The sequence below is a fragment of the Bos grunniens genome, chromosome 3 (assembly GCF_055505025.1).
Source record: "Bos grunniens cultivar Pamir isolate PY7600 chromosome 3, Bosgru_T2T1.0, whole genome shotgun sequence".
Classification (NCBI taxonomy): Eukaryota; Metazoa; Chordata; class Mammalia; order Artiodactyla; family Bovidae; genus Bos; species Bos grunniens.
This window is the reverse complement of record NC_141167.1, coordinates 102420341-102439599: the sequence shown is the minus strand read 5'-3', so window position 1 is coordinate 102439599 and position 19259 is coordinate 102420341. Positions and strand designations below refer to the sequence as shown.

Sequence of the window (19259 nt, the reverse complement as noted above, 5' to 3'; positions counted from 1 at the left end):
CTCTATGAAGGATCGTAAGAGACTACTACGAGCAACTATGTGCCCATAAAATGGACAACCTAGAAGAAATGGACAAATTCTTAGACTAGTACAATCTCCCAAGACTGAACAGGGAAGAAATAGAAAATATGAACAGACCAATTACCAGTACCGAAATTAAATTAGGAATTTAAAAACTCCCAACAAACAAAAGTCCAAGACCAGATGGCTTAGAAGGTGAATTCTACCAAACATTTAGAGAGGAGTTAACAGCTATCCTTCTGAAACCATTCTGAAAAATTGCAGGGGAAGGAACACATCTGAACTCACTCTATGAGGCCACTATCACCCTGATACTAAAACCAAAAAAGATATTACACACACACACACAAAATTACAGGCAGATATAAAAATCCTCAACAAAATACTAGCAAACCGACTCCAACAATACATTAAAAGGATCATAAGCCATGACCAAGTGGGATTTATTCCAGGGATGCAAGGATTTTTCAATATTCACAAATCAATCAATGTGATATACCACATTAACAAACTGAAGAATAAAAACCACAGAAAAAGCTTCTGATAAAATTCAACACCCGTTTATGATAAAAACTCTTCAGAAAGTGGGCACAGACAGAACATACTTCTACATAATAAAACCATATATCACAAATCCACAGCTAACATCATACTCAACAGTGAAAGGCTGAAAGAAAGTATTTCCTATAAGATCAGGAATAAGACAAGGATACCCATTCCTGTCACTTTTATTCAACAGTTTTAGAAGCCCTAGCCAAAAGCAATCAGAGACAAAAAGAAAAGGAATTCAAACTGGAGAAGAAGTATTCAGTTCGCTCGCTCAGTCATTTCCAACTCTTTGCGACCCCACAGACTGCAGCACACCAGACTTCCCTGTCCATCACCAACTCCGGGAGCTTACTCAAACTCATTTCCATTGAGTCAGTGATGCCATCCAACCATCTCATCCTCTGTCGCCCCCTTCTCCTCCCGCCTTCAATCTTTCCTAGCATCAGGGTCTTTTCCAATGAGTCAGTCCTTCACATCAGGTGGCCAAAGGATTGGAGTTTCAACATCAGTCCTTCCAATGAATATACAGGACTAATTTCCTTTTCGATTGACTGGTTTGATCTCCTTGCAGCCCAAGAGAATCTCAAGAGTCTACTCCAACACCACAGTTCAAAAGCATCAATTCTTCAGCACTCAGCTTTCTTTATAGTCCAACTCTCACATCCATACATGACTGCTGGAAAAACCATAGCTTTGACTAGACAGACCTTTGTTGGTTAAGTAATATCTCTGCTTTTTAATATGCTGTCTAGGTTGGTCATAGCTTTTCTTCCAAGGAGCAAGCATCTTTTAATTTCATGGCTGCAGTCACCATCTGCAGTGATTTCGGAGCCCAACAAAATAAAGTCTGTCATTGTTTCCATTGTTTCCCCATCTATTTGCCATGAAGTGATGGGACCGGATGCCATGATCTTAGTTTTCTGAATGGTGAGTTTTAAACCAACTTTTTCACTCTCCTCTTTCATTTTTATCAAGAGGCTCTTTAGTCCTTTGCTTTCTGCCATAAGGGTAATGTCATCTGCATATCTGAGGTTATTGATATTTCTCCCGAGAATCGTGACTCCAGCTTGTGCTTCATCCAGCCCAGCATTTCACATGAGGTACTCTGCATATAAGTTAAATAAGCAGAGTGACAATATACAGGTTTGCCATATTCCTTTCCTGATTTGGAACCAGTCTATTGTTCTATGTCCAGTTCTAACTGTTGATTCTTGACCTGCAAACAGATTTCTCAGGAGGCAGGTAAGGAGGTCTGGTATTCCCATCTCTTGAAGAATTTTCCACAGTTTGTTGTGATCCACACAGTGAAAGGCTTTGGTGTAGTCAATAAAGAAGAAGTAGATGTTTTTCTGGAACTCTCTTGTTTTTTCGATGATCCACTGGATGCTGGCAATTTGATCTCTGGTTCCTCTGCCTTTTCTAAATCCAGCTTGAACACCTGGAAGTTCACGGTATTGTTGAAGCCTGGCTTGGAGAATTTTGAGCATTACTTTGCTAGCATATTAGGAAGTATTAGGTTGGTGCAAACATAATTGAGGCTTCAAACTGTGAATTTTAAAGCATTATAACTAGGCTCAAACACATCTTTACTAATCAAAATAGAAACCATTACAATCAACACATTTTTGCCAACGAGAAACATTTGTTTATTCCTGTAATGTAAAAATCCATGCCTCCCGGTTCAACAAACTCTTGAAAGCCGTTTTCTGCCTCCTGCTGGTTGTGGAAGCATTTTCTGCATAAAAGTTGTTGAGATGCTTGAAGTAGCAGCATTCGGTTGTCGAGAGGTCAGGTGAACACGGTGGATGAGGCAAAACTTTCTAGCCCAATTCATTCAATTTCTGAAGTGTTGGCTGTGCAATGGGCAGTCAGGCATTGTCATGGAGGACAACTGGGCCCTATCTTTTGACCGACACCAGCTGTTGGCATTGCAGTTTTCAGTGCATCTCATTGATCTGTTGAGCAGACTTTACAGATATAATGGTTTCACTGGGATTCAGAAAGTTGGAGTGGATCAGATGGGCAGCAGACCACCAAACAGTGACCATGACCTTTTTTTTGGTGCAAGTCTGGCTTTGGGAAGTACTTTGAAGCATCTTTGCAATCCAACTACAGAGCTGGTTGTCACCTACAGTCATATAAAATCCATTTTTCATCTCAAGTCACAATTAGATTGAGAAATGGTTCACTGTTGTTGCATAGAATAAGAGAAGATGATACTTCAAAATGATTGTTTTGATTTTCAGTCAGCTCATGAGGTACCCATTTATTGAACTTCTTCACCTTTTCAATTTGCTTCAAATGCTGGCTAACTATAGAATGGCCAATGTTGAGTTCTTCAGCAACTTCTCATGTAGTTGTAAGAGGATCAGCTCTGATGTCACTTTCAGTTGGTCACTGTCGACTTCCAATGGCCAGCCAATACGCTCCTCATCTTCAAGGCTCTCGCGCCCTGTGAAAACTTGTTGAAGCAACACTGCACTGAACGTTTATTAGCAGTTTCTGGGCCAAATGTGTCATTGATTTTACAAGTCGTCTCTGCTGCTTTATGACCCATTTTGAACTCAAATAAGAAAATCGCTTGAATTTGCTTTTTGTCTAACATCATTTCCATAGTCTGAAATAAATATAAAATACACAGCTAATAATAAGTCATCAGAAAAAAAAAATACAGCAAGAAATGCACATTAACATGATGGACAACATGACCACATTTCTTTAAGAATGTATTCCAATATCAAGCAGTAATAGTTCAACAATGAATAACTGCAATTGCTGTTTCATCAACTTAATAGAACTGTCACAGTTTGCAGATGACATGATGCTATACACAGAAAATCCTAAAGATGCTATCAGAAAACTACTAGGGCTCATCAATGAATTAGGTGAAGTTGCTGGATACAAAATTAACACAGAGAAATCTGTTGCATTTCTATACACTAACAATGAAATAATAAATGCTGAAGAGGGTGTGGAGAAAAAGAAACCTTCCTATACCATTCATTAGTGGGAATGTAAATTGGTGCAGCCACTATGGAAAACAGTATGGAGGTTTCTTAAAAAATTAAAAATAGAGTTATTATAGGACTCAGAAATCCCACACCTGGGCATATATCTGGAGAAAACTCTAATTTGAAAAGATACACGTATATCAATGTTCACAGCAGCACTATTCACAACAGCCAAGACACAGAAGCAACCTAAATATCCACTGACAAATGGATAAAAAAGACATAGAACATTTATAGAATGGAATATTATTCAGCCATAAAAAGAATGAAATAATGCTATCAGGGCTTCCCAGGCAGCACTAGTGGTAAAAACCCTGCCTGTCAATGCAGGAGACATAAGAGAAGGAGGTTCAATCCCTGAATCAGGAAGATCCCCTGGAGGAGGGCATGGCAACCCACTCCAGTGTCCTTGCCTGGGAAATCCCATGGGCAGAGGCGCCTAGCAGGCTATAGTCCATAGAATCACAGAGTCAGACATGACTGAACCAATTTAGCACGCAGTACACATGGATGGACCTACAGATTATCATACTAAACAAAGTAAGTCAGACAGAAAAAACAAATATATGATACCACTTATATGTGGAAATTTGAAAAAAAAATGATACAAATGTATTTATTTACAAAACAGAAACAGGCTCACAGGCACAGAAAACTTAACGGTTACCAAAGGGGATAGTGGGATAGCAGGGGGTGGGGGTGAGGCAGAGATAAATCAGGAGTTTGGGATTAACATATATACACTGCTGCATATAAAATAAACAAGGGCCTACTATACAGCACAGGGAACCAGATTCAGTTATCTTTTAATAACCTATAATGGAAAAGAATCTGACAAATAATAGACAGAGGGTTGGTCAAAAAGTTCATTTGAGTTTTTCCATAAAATGTCGCAGAAAAACCAGAATGAACTTTTGGCCAACCTGATATATATGTATATGTATAATTGAATCACACCTGAAATTAACACAACATTGTAAATTAACTATACTTCAATTTAAAAAACGGTTAAAGACAAAAGGTATATCACCTCTGTAAAACAAAACTCTAAATTTTGTGTGTATGGCTCTGAGAATACATACACCAGCTGACATAAAATTCTAGTAGCTCATTCCTATACAGGGGACAAATCTGTTTCAGAGACTGCAACTTTAAAGAGCTTTAAACACATGTAGTCTGTTTGCCAATACTAACAGAACATAATGTATTTTTCACAAAGATTAGTGAATTTCTCATTGTACCATTACTCCCAGACTAATCAAAGGTAAATAAAGAATACCGCAACCAAGGGAAAAATTAAGTAGATTGGGCGATCACTGCAATTAGGTTTTGAAGAACAAACAAAGGCATTTAAGAAAGGGGCTGGCACATATCATCCAAATTCAAGATGGGCTTTCCTGCGTATCTACAACAGCAAGAAATTGGAAATGTATAAAGTAGCCCATGTGAATTGCATTCAGAATATAATGAGGACCTTGGAGAAAACCTGAATTAACCATTCACACAGATATCTCCAAAGAAAATGAAAAAGAACAAGACATGAAAGGGGTATAGGGCACTCGTAGGTTCTAACATGGACAAACTATATTACCCAAATGCTTTAGAAGATACCACACTTTAAAATTAATCTTGCTCTATAGCTCTACAGAGTCAACAGTGAGACACTAGGAGATATGACAACCAATAAAAGAACAAACAAAAAAAACGTACACATGATTACAATAGGCCCGAATGGAAACTTCAAACTGTCTAGAAATACTTAAGCAGAAATAGGACTCTTCTTCATTACTGCAGTTCACCCCTGCAATAAACCAGGGTCAGTGTCCTTTATTTATGTGTAAACCCACATTCCTTATAGGCAGACTGACCTAGGTTGCAGTCATGTATCCCAGTGCGCTAATATATATCATACATTATAAGATTGGGAGAAACAAAAGCTAAGTGTTTGAGGATCGAGTTGGGCTGACACTCACCACAAATTTCTCACCATTCTGCTCCACATGTTTGTATGTGGGGACCGATATGGGCACTGCTTGCTTTTCTGTGTAATCATAAAATGATTGTCCCAACGAGTCGTCACTGGGATCTAGATTATCTGCCTCATGAGGAGGTACCGATAACACTGTCAAGATCAATTCCTTCTCGCCTGCTCGGATCAGGTCCACCACCTGCTTGTGTGTCGCCCCCTCAACATTCACGCCGTTCCTAAGGGGAAAAAGGGAAAAAGACAATCCCATAAACCAGAAGGGTCCAAACACCTTAGAGCTCCACCCTCCTGCCCCCACTCCAGTGTCATGAAGTATGAACTAGAAAAGAAGAAGGATCAGTTTGGTTCCAGAAAAGCTGTTTATGTTTTTACAAATCATAATGTGAAAAAGTGTGTGTGAACTTAAGGCAGGGGGAAAAAATGGTAACAGCTAAGAAGACCTACTCTTCCCCTATACTAGAACTCCAGCCTTAGGAAAACACACGGGAAGCTGAAGAGGAAAACAAAGCTTTTAAAGCCAAAGCGTCCAATTTCCTCATCCTAACTAAGCATGTATACAATAAAGTGACTTTAAACAAGCCTGTCAATTGAACTGTTCTGTGTCCTTTATAAACCTCTTGGAACTGGGAATTTCATTAAGAGAAAAATTTTACAAAATGCGCTTCCTTAATTTGTAAAGACTCAAAAAGTGTGACTGACTTAAGATAGTTATCTGGCATTTGTATCTGATTTCTCCCCATATATTCAAGTCAGACAACTTCATTTTTCCTTATATCAAGTTTCATTACCTTGGGAATTAAATGATCATATCTTCATACACACTAGTTTCTTCTATCACTCAGTTTTAAGAAAAGCAAGGAGATAACATCTCTAAAATTTTATTATCTAACCCAACATCCTTTGTTCTCTCCCAATCACTTCAATTAGTCTCTTTTAGGAGTCTATCTACTTTTTTTCTGTTCTGTGCTGTCTCAGCCCTGTGTAATCAGTTCAAACTAAAAAATGTACAGTTAAGGTTACATAGTAAATCAGCCTACGCATTCTCCTTCCTGTTCCACTGTGTATATAAAGGCTAAAACTAGGAAAAGTACAAGGTTTGGAAGAACAATAATTTTGTCAAGAAAGATGCTGAGTCTCACAAAACTCACTCAGCAAACTGAGCTACGTTCCCAGAATGCTGACCCAGCCTGCTATCTCAGCAAAAACCACTAGGCAGCTAGCTGACCTGGAGGTTCCCTCCATGGCTATCCCAAGAGGGTGAGGAAATACACACCTGGCCTTTAGTCAATTTGACAAAAGCTTATTTACCCTTTAAACTTTTTCAGTCCTGTTCCAAACCATTAGGGTTTTTCCTTCTTGAAAATGATGCTAAGTTTAGTAACAAGCCTTCCACCAACTTTTCAATCACTAGAATTGTCTGTCAGCATATGGTATCTGAAATATTCATTTATATAAACAGAACAGGCAGGAGATCATCCAGCCAAGCCTCCTTCCTTATTTCAGATCTAACAATCTAGCCAGTAAATTCAGCACTCTTGACGTTTCACAACCTAAAATCTAACTTACACACATACACACACACACACACATAAATATGGCAATTTTACAACTGGCTAGCTATAGAAGAAAATCAGCCCCCGATGGAAATTTCAGCTTTTAAAGTTCAGATCAGGTCAGACCAGTGACCAGAAGAAGCAGTCAGTTCTTTGACCACAAAGCAGGATGATAAAATAGAAAATGGGCTTTGGAGCGAGACCTACATGGGCTTAAACCCTGGCCCTGCCAGAATTGATCTTAATCAAGTCATTTAATCTTTCTTACCATTGCTTTCCACATCTATAAAATGGAGACAGTAAGTCCCTAACAGATCACTGTGAAGATTAATGTAACATAACATTACACGTAATGTAACATGTAACTTGCTAAGATCAATGCCTGAACACTCACATTAGAAGGTGTATTAAGGAAAGAAGTACTATGTAGCTATGTGTTATGAACAGATTTTGGTTAAAGAAGAAATGGACAACTAAATTTGGGGACTGGTAAAGGATTTCATCTAAATCTTTGATCTAATTAGCAGTTCTGGGAAAATGTTTTGATGGTAGAAGAAATAAAATTGAAAAAGTAAAAGTTAAAAAATCAACATAGAAAATTTGATCTAGCCCTAAGAATCAGCTTAACTTACAAATATCCTTAAGTTTTTAAAAAAAAAAAAAAAAAGTGAAAAACTAACACTTCAGAGACTGAAGAAAACACCTTATATACTAAAAATGTGATTTTTATGTGAATACAATCAACTTTATGAGATGAGCGCTTGTGAAAAAAGTTAAGAAGCAATGCTCCACTCTTATTTTTCAGCTCCCTAATTCTTCCCCTTTAAAGGATTCCTAATCTGGGGAACTCTGTTGATAGGCTTGTGGTGGCGGCGGAGGAAAATCAGTGAACCCCTACAGAAATTGTATGCAAAATTGTATTTGGCTACATATATGCATTTTTTTTTTTTTTTCAGGGAAGAGGGCTAACAGATTTCATCCACTTCAAAAAGGAGTATGTAATCTCAGAAAGGTTAAGAACTACTGCTTTCAATACACACCTCCACTCATTCAGTTTTCAAGTTTAATAATAATTTAATATTTCAATATTAATTATATCAGCTGGACAAGCAGGTTGGTAGTATTTGGGGCTCCTGATGATACAAACCTTTTCTACGAACAATTTCCCTTGCTTTTGTCTATGTAACATAATCTAGTTGCCATTCATTTGAAAATAAATGATTGAACCCTCAGCCAGTGATAATAATAGGAATCACAAGATAATCAACTTCAAAAACGAACTACCACATCAGAGAACCATTAAATCCTACACCACACAAAAGCAACTAACCATCCAGTAGGTTCTACCCATCAATGCTTCTTCCACAAAGAAAGGCTTAAACACATCATCAAAATTTTTCAACAGATACATGATTAAACAAACACAGCGAAATGTTAATTACAGAATCCAGATGGTAGGTAAAACAGGTATTCGTGTGCAATTCTTCACGTTTTCTGTATTTTTGAAATTTTTCGTAATACATTGTGGAGGGGAAAAAGGCTTCTTTCCAAGCCTCCAAAAAATCCACAACTAAGGCCAATTTTTTTTTCCTTTAGGCAATTAGATGATATCCAATTAATTTGTGCCTTCAACATTTTAAAGATACACTTTGATAATTTTAATAAAATGTCCCTCAATTTTTACATAAGACCAAAATTTGGCCCTATCAAGAGGCCTTTAACTAGCTAATAAGAGTGACTTCAAGCCTTCCCTGGTGGTTCAGATAGTAAAGAATCTGCCTGCAATGCAGGAGACCTGGGTTCAATCCCTGGGTCTGCAAGATCCACCAGAGAAGGGAATAGCAACCCACTGCAGTATTCTTGCCTACAGAATTCCATGGACAGAGGAGCCTGGTGGACTACAGTCCATGGGGTCACAAAGAGTCAGACATGAATGAGCAACTAATACTTTCACTTCTCAAATTTAGCCAGCTGGGGAAACTGCAAAACTAATATAAATACTCCCAAAAAGCAAGGAAAAAAAAATGCTCTAAATAGTCAGGATTTGTATACAGTTTATGAAGGAACCTATATATCATGAAAGTAGGTATGGATGGAGATATGACAAAGTCAATCACTACATGTGGCACAGGAAAGAGCCCTTCCGTGTGGCAAGCACAATATCACCTTGACCCCCTGTGACATGCAGGAAAGCAGTTACAGTGTAGTTAGTCTGAAGCCTGTAAAAAACAGACAATAAATTCCTATAACTGCAAGCAGTAGGACACACTCCAATTCTAGAGGTTAAAGCATAATGGCTACATGTTCACAGAACAGTTAAATTAAAAAAGAAGTTTTGCCAAGGATATGGAAGAATCAGAATTCTCCTACATTGCTGATGGGAGCATAAAACCAAAACAATCTGGCAGTTTCTTTAATACTTATTTGTATTTATTTTGCGGCTCCAGGTCTTAGGTGTAGTACCTGGGATCTTTATTTGCAGCATGCAAACTTAGTTGTGCCGTGTGGAATCCGGTTCCCCCACCAGGGACTGAACCCAGGCCTCCAGCCCTGGGAGCTTGGAGTCTTAGCCACTGGACCACCAGGGGAGTCTCTGGCAGTTTCTCATCATGTTAAACATACATTTACTATATGACCTAGTATTTCCACTCATAGGTATCTACCCAAAAGAAATGAAAACATGTCCATACAGACAGTTAGAATCAAATGTTCACTGAAGCTTTATTGATCATGGTCCAAAACTGAAAACAACCAAATGTCAAGAGGTAAACAGAAAATCTGTGGCATATTCATGAAATGGAGTATTATTCAGCAATGAAAAGGACCAAACTACTGATGTCCACAATATGGATGAAACCCAAAAACACACTGAGCAAAGAAGACAGAAAAGAATCTTTTTGATTTGATTCCATTTATTTGAAGCTCCAAAACAGACAAAACTATCCTAAAGTGATAATAATCAGATGGTAGGGAACAACACACACAAGGAAGCTTTCTAAAGTAACAGATGTGTTCTGTATCTTGACTGGTGTGGTAAATCTATACTTTTCTCAAATCTAAAATTGTCAAAATGTGTGCATGTAAACTAAGTGTGTATATAAGTTAAACCTCAATAAAGCTGACTTTAAAATTATATAATATCCTCATTTATAAATGTGAAATAGTAGTCATCAGAGTGAAAGAGCCTCTATTCAACTTTTAGGTTACTTCAATTTTTTTTTTTTTTTTTGCTGTTATTGAATAATGTTATGAAGATCCTAGTAGATGAATCCATACACATATCTGCAATACAAAATTGTTTAATGGATAAAACACATACTTTTTCCTTCACCTCCCATATCTTTGTGGAAAATAAACTAAGCCTTCAATACTTTCATGTCTTACAAGCCTAGTCCACAGAAATAATAAAGACAAAATTACACCAGAACTAGTTTTATCCCTACTACTGATCTGGCATTGTCTTAACCTCCTATAAACAACAGAACACGCATGTTATTTTGAGCGCAGTGTAGCTAAGAACCTCAGCAATGGATGATTATAAAGTTAAGCCAGAGAGCAACAGCATCTCTCTCAAGTTTATTAAAACCATAATGTGAGAAACAAACTTCAAACTCACTCAACACTTGATTAATACTATTACATTCTAAATATAATCGATCTTTTTAGGAGTCCTAGAATCCCCTTGTTAAATTTTTAAGCATTCAAAACTATAAAGCATTTTCTTCCCATAGAGTATTTGAAAAAGAATTTGTTTAACCAAATAGCTAACATTAGAAAAACTTTTAATGACACTGAAGTACATCAAGCAAATGGACTTACAACTTTTGAAAAATATTCAGGAAGACTATATGCAAACTGGGAAAAGTCTGTACAGTATGCAATATGCAAAAACAAAAGACTGTATTTTGGAGGTTTTTCCATTTAAAATATAAAAATATCCATTGTGATTATGAGCACATAAGATATTTTTGTGCCAAAAATAGGCACGATATGTAAAATATGAAAATAACTGAGTTAGGGTAATTATGGAACTACAGGTAATTTTTTAAACTTAACAAAGTTTTTCCATCTTTTCAATTATACAAAGCTTTTTAAACAAACTATTTTCTCTGTAATATATCTTCTTGGAAACTGGGTGAACACCTTACAAGTTGGAGAAAAACAGTCCCCTGACACTTTAAAAGAAAGACCTTTCCTTTGACTTTTCACTGGCTGTGACTGCCCAGTTGGGTAGTTATCCTAGACACTAGACTATAAAAAGAAACCACTCTACTGAAATGTAAAGACATGTCCTTTTAAATTCTGCAGTTAAATTGGCTGGTTTAGGTTGACTTCTTTTCATCCAACTGTGCCTCTTTGCTACCTTACTTAGGCAAACAATCAAGTCAGAGAATATTTTTATTGACTAATTGTCTCAGGAATGATACTGTACTCTGCCCTTACACTCTGGAGATAAGGGACTCAGGCATGCACAAGCAATGAAAATAGCCAAAGGAACTCAAGCTTGAACATGTCCACACCACTGTATAATTCCAGATTACTAAATATCAAGAACTTTTTGGAATTCTGTTGCAGAAGTAACATTTTAGAACACCTAATCTACTGATAGGAAAAGAGAAATACAACTAAAGAAAGTAAATGATCAAAGGTTTCTAAAATGTTTGCACTTTTTTTTAAAAAACAGTAAATCTGGTTAACAATTTTAAAGGTGCAAAACTATTATCTCAATTACGATTAATGTTAACACACGGAAAATGAGATGATGACTATATAAATAGGTAAAATCCTCTTGGAAAGCAATTTCACTGGTAATACGCATCTAAAGTCATAAAAACGTTCATGTTCTTTCAACCCCAAGTGGCCTGAGGATTTATCCTAAGGAAATTGCCAAAATATGAGTTCCATGAAGACAAGAACTTTATAGTAACATGTAGACCATTCTCAACTATTTGTGGGAAGAAACGGAACAATTCTGAACACGGAAAAAGCAAAGTGCAAGTATGCTCATCATTATTTAGGTTGTTTCCAATTTCTGTTCTTATAAAAAGTCAACAATAGGGGAAAATGAATGGTCAAGACAATTATGGTAAAACAATTTGACTATAAAGCAATCATTTAAAATTTTAAATATGAACAAGATAATCTAGACATATGTTTGAGTCAATGCTAAGAAATGGATAACAAAAATGCAACTTCTAAAAGACAACATGGGAGAAAATCTAAGTGATGGATATGACAATGACATTTTAAACAACAAAAACGTGATCCATGAAAAAAAACTAAGATGAATTTTATTAAAATTAAAAATGTCTACTCTGCAAGATACTATTAAGAGAATGAAAAACAAGCCACAGACTAGGAGAAAATATTTGGAAAACATATCTGATAAAAGACTTGTATTCAAAATATAAAAGAACCTTAAAACTTAAAACTCAACAGTAAAATAACAAGCTAAAAACAGACAAAATGTCTGAACAGACACCTCTGAAAAAACATATACAGATGGCAAATAAGCATATTAACAGTTACTCAACATCATTCATCATGAGAGAACTGCAAATAACATTAAACACCTATTTGAATGGGTTTTTTAAAAATGATAATATCAAATGATGGTTAAAATGTGAAGCAACAGCAACTCATTCAATGGTATAGCCACTCTGGAAGACAGTTTGACAGTTTCTTTAAAAGCTAAACATAGTCTCACCAATAATATCCAACAATCACACTCTTAGGTATTAACTCAATAGAGTTTACAACTTACAGTCACACAAAAACCAGCACATAAATGTTTACGGCAGTTTTATTCATAATTGCCAAAACCTGAAAGCAATCAAGATGTCTTTTATAAGTGAATGGATAGACAAAAATGGTACATCTAGACAATGGAATATTATTCAGCTATAAAAAGAAATAAGCTCTCAAGCCATGAAAAGACATGAGGGAATTTTAAATGCACATTGCCAAGGAAAAGAAGCCAATCTGAAACAGCATTGTATGATTCCAATTAATTACATGACATTCCAGAAAAGGCAAATATCAGTAGGCTGCCAGGGCTTTGGACGGAGTGGAGGGATGAATAAGTGAAGCAGGGGGGATTCTTAGTGCAGTGAAACTGCTCTGTATGAGACTGTAACACTGCATACATGACAGGATGCACTTGTCAAAACCTACAGAACTTTAAAACACAAAGTGTAAACCTTAAACCTTCAACAGAAAATCGGATTAAAGATTTACTGACCATGGCCCCGCCCATCAGAACAAGACCCAGTTTCCCCCTCAGTCTCTCCATCAGGAAGCTTCCATAAGCCTCTTATCCTTCTCCATCAGAGGGCAGACAGACTGATAGCCACAGTCACAGAAAACTAACCAATCTGATCACAAGGACCACAGCCTTGTCTAACTCAATAAACTATGAGCCGTGCCATGTAAGGCCACCCAAGACAGACAGGTCATGGTGAAGAGTTCTGACAAAACGTGGCCTGCTGGAGAAGGGAATGGCAAACCACTTCAGTATTCTTGCCTTGTGAACCCCATGAAGAGTATGAAAAGGCAAAAAGATAGGACATTGAAAGATGAACTCCCCAGGTCGGTAGGTGCCCAACATGCTACTGGAGATCAGTGGAGAAATAACTCCAGAAAGAATGAAGAGACAGAGCCAAAGCAAAAACAACACCCAGTTGTGGATGTGACTGGTGATGGAAGTAGTCTAATGCTGTAAAGAACAATACTGCATAGGAACCTGGAATGTTAGGTCCATGAATCAAGGTAAATTAGTAGTAGTCAAACAGGAGACGGCAAGAGTGAACATCAACATTTTAGGAATCAGCGAACTAAAATGGACTGGAATGGGTGAATTTAACTCAAATGACCATTATATCTACTACTACTACTACCATATCTACTACTAGGCAAAAATCCTTAGAAGAAACGGAGTAGCCATCATGGTCAACAAGAGTCCAAAATGCAGTACTTGGATGCAATCTCAAAAACGACTGAATAATCTCTGTTCGTTTCCAAGGCAAACCATTCAACATCACAGTAATCCAAGTCTGTGCCCCAACCAGTAATGCTGAAGAAGCTGAAGCTGAACAGTTCTATGAACTAACACCCAAAAAAGATGTCCTTTTCATTATAGGGGACTGGAATGCAAAAGTAGGAAGTCAAGAAATACCTGGAGTAACAGGCAAATCTGGCCTTGGAGTACAGAATGAAACAGGGCAAAAGCTAATAGAGTTTTGCCAGGAGAACACACTGGTCATAGCAAACACCTTCTTCCAACAACACAACAGAAGACTCTACACATAGACATCACCAAATGGTCAACACAGAAATCAGACCGATTATATTCTTTGCAGCCAAAGATGGAGAAACTCTATACAGTCAGCAAAAACAAGACCAGGAGCTGACTGCGGCTCAGTTCATGAACTGCTTATTGCCAAATTCAGATTTAAATTGAAGGAAGTGGGGAAAACCACCAGACTAATCAGGTATGATCTAAATCAAATCCCTTACGATTATACAGTGGAAGTGACAAAAAGATTCAAGGGATTAGATCTGACAGACAAAGTGCCTGAAGAACTATGAATGGAGGTTCGTGACACTTTACAGGAGACAGGGATCAAGACCATCCCCAAGAAAATGAAATGCAAAAAGGCAAAATGGTTGTCTGAAGAGGCCTTACAAATAGCTGTAAAAAGAAGAGAAGCAAAAGCCAAAAGAGAAAAGGAAAGATACACCCATTTGAATGCAGAGTTCCAAACAATACCAGGCAGAGACAAGAAAGCCTTCCTCAGTGATCAGTGCAAAGAAATAGAGGAAAACAATAGAATGGGAAAGACTAGAGATCTCTTCAAGAAAATCAGAGGTACCAAGGGAACTTTTCATGCAAAGATGGGCACAATAAAGGACAGAAATGGTATGGACCTAACAGAAGCAGAAGATACCAAGAAGAGGTGGCAAGAATACACAGAAGAACTATACAAAAAAGATCTTCATGATGCAGATAACCACGATGGTGTGATCACTCACCTAGAGCCAGACATCCTGGAATGTGAAGTCAAATGGTCTTAGGAAACATCACTACGAACAAAGCTAGTGGAGGTGATGGAATTCCAGTTGAGCTATTTCAAATCCTAAAAGATGATGCTGTGAAAGTGCTGCACTGAATATGTCAGCAAATTTGGAAAACTCAGCAGTGGCCACAGGACTGGAAAAGGTCAGTTTTTATTCCAATCCCAAAGAAAGGCAATGCCAAAGAATGCTCAAACTACCACACAATTGCACTCATCTCACATGCTAGCAAAGTAATGCTCAAAATTCTCCAAGCCAGGCTTCAACAGTACGTGAACCGTGAACTTCCAGATGTTCAAGCTGGATTTAGAAGAGGCAAAGGAACCAGAGAATAAATTGCCAACACCCACTGGATCGTTGAAAAACCAGAGAGTTCCAGAAAAACAGATATATATTTCTGCTTTATTGACTATGCCAAAGCCTTTGACTGTGTGGATCACAACAAACTGTGGAAAATTCTTCAAGAGATGAGAATTCCAGGCCATATGACCTGCCTCTTGAGAAATATGTATGCGTGTCAAGAAGCAACAGTTAGAACTGGAACAACAGACTAGTTCCAAATTGCAAAAGGAGTACATCAAGGCTGTATATTGTCACCCTGCTTATTTAACTTATATGCAGAATACATCATGAGATGAAGCATAAGCTGAAATCAAGATTGCCGGGAGAAATATCAATAACTCAGATATGCAGATGACACCACCCTTATGGCAGAAAGCAAAGAAGAACTAAAGAGCCTCTTGATGAAAGTGAAAGAGGAGAGTGAAAAGTTGGCTTAAAACTCAACATTCAGAAAACTAAGATCATGGCATCCAGTCACATCACTTCATGGCAAATAGATGGGGAAACTGTGGAAACAGTGACAGACTATTTTGTCAGGCTCCAAAATCACTACAGATGGTGACTGCAGCCATGAAACTAAAAGACACTTGCTCCTTGGAGGAAAAACTATGACCAACCTAGATACTATATTAAAAAGTAGAGACATTACTTTGCCAACAAAGGTCCATCTAGTCAAAGCTATGGTTTTTCCAATAGTCATGTATGTATGTGAGAGTTGGACTATAAAGAAAGCTGAGCGCTGAAGGATTGATGCTTTTCAACTGTGGTGTTGGAGAAGAGTCTTGAGAGTCCCTTGGGAGCAAGGAGATTCAACCAGTCCATCCTAAAGGAAATCAGTTCTGAATATTCATTGGTAGGACTGATGCTGAAGCTGAAACTCCAATCCTTTGGCCACCGAAGCAAAGAACTGACTCATTGGAAAAGACCCTGATGCTGGCAAAGACTGAAGGCAAGAGGAGATGAGAATGACAGAGGATGAGATGGTTGGATGGCATCACCAATTCAATGGACATGAGTTTGAGTAAACTCCAGGAATTGGAGATGGACAGGGAGGCCTGGCACACTGCAGTCCATGGGGTCACAAAGAGTCGGACACGACTGAGCGACTGAACTGAAACCTTAACATTTGCAACTTTTTCTTAAGTCAGTAAGTCCAGAGAATTCCAGTTGTGACAAGAGAGTCTAACTGTATTTCAAATCTATTTCAAAAAGTCTCACTGAACAGGGTTGGGGCAGGGAGAAGGAGTGGGCAGGGAGATACAGATCTAAGTATCTGGAAATGAATTCAAGGCCAAAGGGATTGCATGAAAGTACTGTATTCTAGTCAATAAAGTTGTTTCTCACAGGGTACTGGTTAACAATTCTGGTACTGCTACATATGTATACTGGAACTGAACAATTAAGTAAATAAAGGGTGGATGCAGGGAGTCAAGTTCCTCAATGTCAGAGTGAAAATGAACAGATCAGCAAGGGGAAGGGGACAAAACATCCATATAGTAATGAAGAAAAGCCAGAGACATCAGAAAGAACTCATGTTTAAGTTTCTACAGATACAGATGGTTACATATAGAAATATTTATAGATATGTAGACATAAAAGTGAAATTGCTCAGTCGCGTCCGACTCTTTGTGACCCTGTGGACTGTATGTAGCCTACCAGGCTTCTCCATCCATAGGATTTTCTGGGCAAAGGTACTGGAGTGGGTTGCCATTTCCTTCTCCAGAAGGTCTTCCTGACCCAGGGATCAAACCCAGGTCTACCTGCACTGCAGGCAGACGCTTTACCCTCTGAGCCACTAGAGAAGCTCATAGATAGATATGTAGGGGTGAGTGAAAAAGTTGGCTTAAAACTCAACATTCAAAAAACTAAGATCATGGCATCCAGTCACATCACTTCATGGCAAATAGATGGAGAAACCACAGAAACAGTGACACACTATTTTGGGGGCTCCAATATCACTGCAAATGGTGACTGCAGCCATGAAATTCAAAGATGCTTTGTTCCTTGGAAGGAAAACTACAACAAACCTAGATAGCATATTAAAAAGAGACATTACTTTGCTGACAAAGGTCCATTTAGTCAAAGCTATGGTTTTTCCAATAGTCATGTATGGATGTGAGAGGTGGACTACAAAGAAAGCTGAGCACCAAAGAATTGATGTTTTTCAACTGTGGTGTTGGAGAAGACTCTTGAGATTCCCTTGGACTGCAAGGAGATCAAATCAGTCAATCCTAAAGGAAATCAGTCCTGAATCCTCATTGCAAGGACTGATGCTAAAGCTGAAACTCCAATACTCTGGCCACCTGATGCGAAGAACTGACTCATTGGCAAAGACCCTGATGCTGAGAAAGACTGAAGGCAAGAGGAGAAGGGGGCGACAGAGGATGAGATGGTTGGATGGCATCACTGACTTGATGGACATGAGTTTGAGCAAGCTCTGGGAGTTGGTAATGGACAGGGAAGCCTGGCGTGCTGCAGTCCATGCGGTTGCAAAGAGTTGGACATGACTTAGTAACTGAACTCAACTCATGAATATACACAGGGGTTTATAAACACATATATTTCTTTGCTCTGTCAGCTGAGAGGGTCTAAAAGAAGGTACACCGTTGTACCAAGAACCATACCTAATGCCCAGACCTTGGTTTCTAGTCATATGCTTCAATAAAAAGAACCAGTGCCTCTTGGAGAAATGACTGATTCTAGGACTGGAGCAGGAAATACCCAAGATGAGCCTAGAGCATTCTGTAGTACCAGAAAGGAAGAAAGTGCTCAAAAACAAAACAAAAAAACACACACTGATGAGAGGCTGGCAGAAGAGCACACAAGCCAAATGAAAAAGCTAGCAGTGGCCAATTCTGGAGCAACAAAATACAGTGGCGGTATCGGATTTTATAACCTAAGCAAAAAGCCAAAACGTTAGTCACTCAGTGGTGTCCAACTCTTTGCAACTGCATGGCCTTGTTTAGGCAAGAATACTGAAGCAGGTAGTCATTCCCTACCCAACCCAGGAATCAAACCCAGGTCTCCAGGACTGCAGGTAGATTCTTACTGTCTGAGCCACCAGGGAAGCCCCTTACATAACAAGAAGTATAAAATAAATAATTCATTATCCCATACTGATACAAATAAATGATAGAATAAATACACAAAGAAGAGACATTCTACTTCTGTGTAGAATTCCAAATACATTATATAGTTATTACATACTAAAGGGGAAGAGCCCAAGTATGGGCTGCATATATAGTGACTCCTATCCAAAGTCTACAGTATGAAAAGGGGGGAGAGGAGGATATAGTAGGGAAACCTGGCAAATACTATTTTAGCCAGATGATCAAGGTCAATATAAATAGTCACAAAGCATGATGATAAAATACACCCTTGATATGAACTGATGAAAACGGCACTTTACTTCTGTGACCGTCTTCCCAAAATTCCAATCTAATCATGAAAAAAACTCAGATAAATTCTAATAGTCAGGTGTACTATACTTGACCAGTACTCCTCAAAAATGTCAAGGTCATCAAAATCAAGGAAAAACTAAGAAACCGTCACAGCTAAGATAAGCCTAAGGAGACATGACAACTAAATGCAATGTGGTGTCCTGGATGGGATTCGGAAACAGAAAGACAACAGGTAAAAACTAAGGAAATCAGAATAAACTATGAGCTTCAGTTAGTAATAATGTATCAACATTGACTTATTTTAATAAATGTTAAAACAATT

At 38.1% G+C, this 19259-nt stretch overlaps 1 protein-coding gene across 5 annotated transcripts in view; it reads right to left on the bottom strand.

Moving 5' to 3' along the window:
* The window catches only part of SNX27 (sorting nexin 27), a 79713-nt gene that overhangs the window by 48304 nt on the left and 12150 nt on the right, over window positions 1-19259 (bottom strand). For 4 of the 5 annotated variants that reach the window (XR_015161009.1, XR_015161010.1, XM_086392681.1 and 1 more), the window contains exon 2: window positions 5555-5786. The exons of the other annotated variant lie outside the window; for it this stretch is intronic. Coding sequence is in view for 2 of the 4 variants with exons in the window: in XM_086392681.1 (XP_086248807.1) it covers window positions 5555-5786 (232 nt within the window). In the remaining 2 variants the exon portion in view is untranslated. The remainder of the gene's footprint in view (window positions 1-5554; window positions 5787-19259) is intronic. 5 annotated transcript variants of the gene reach the window in all.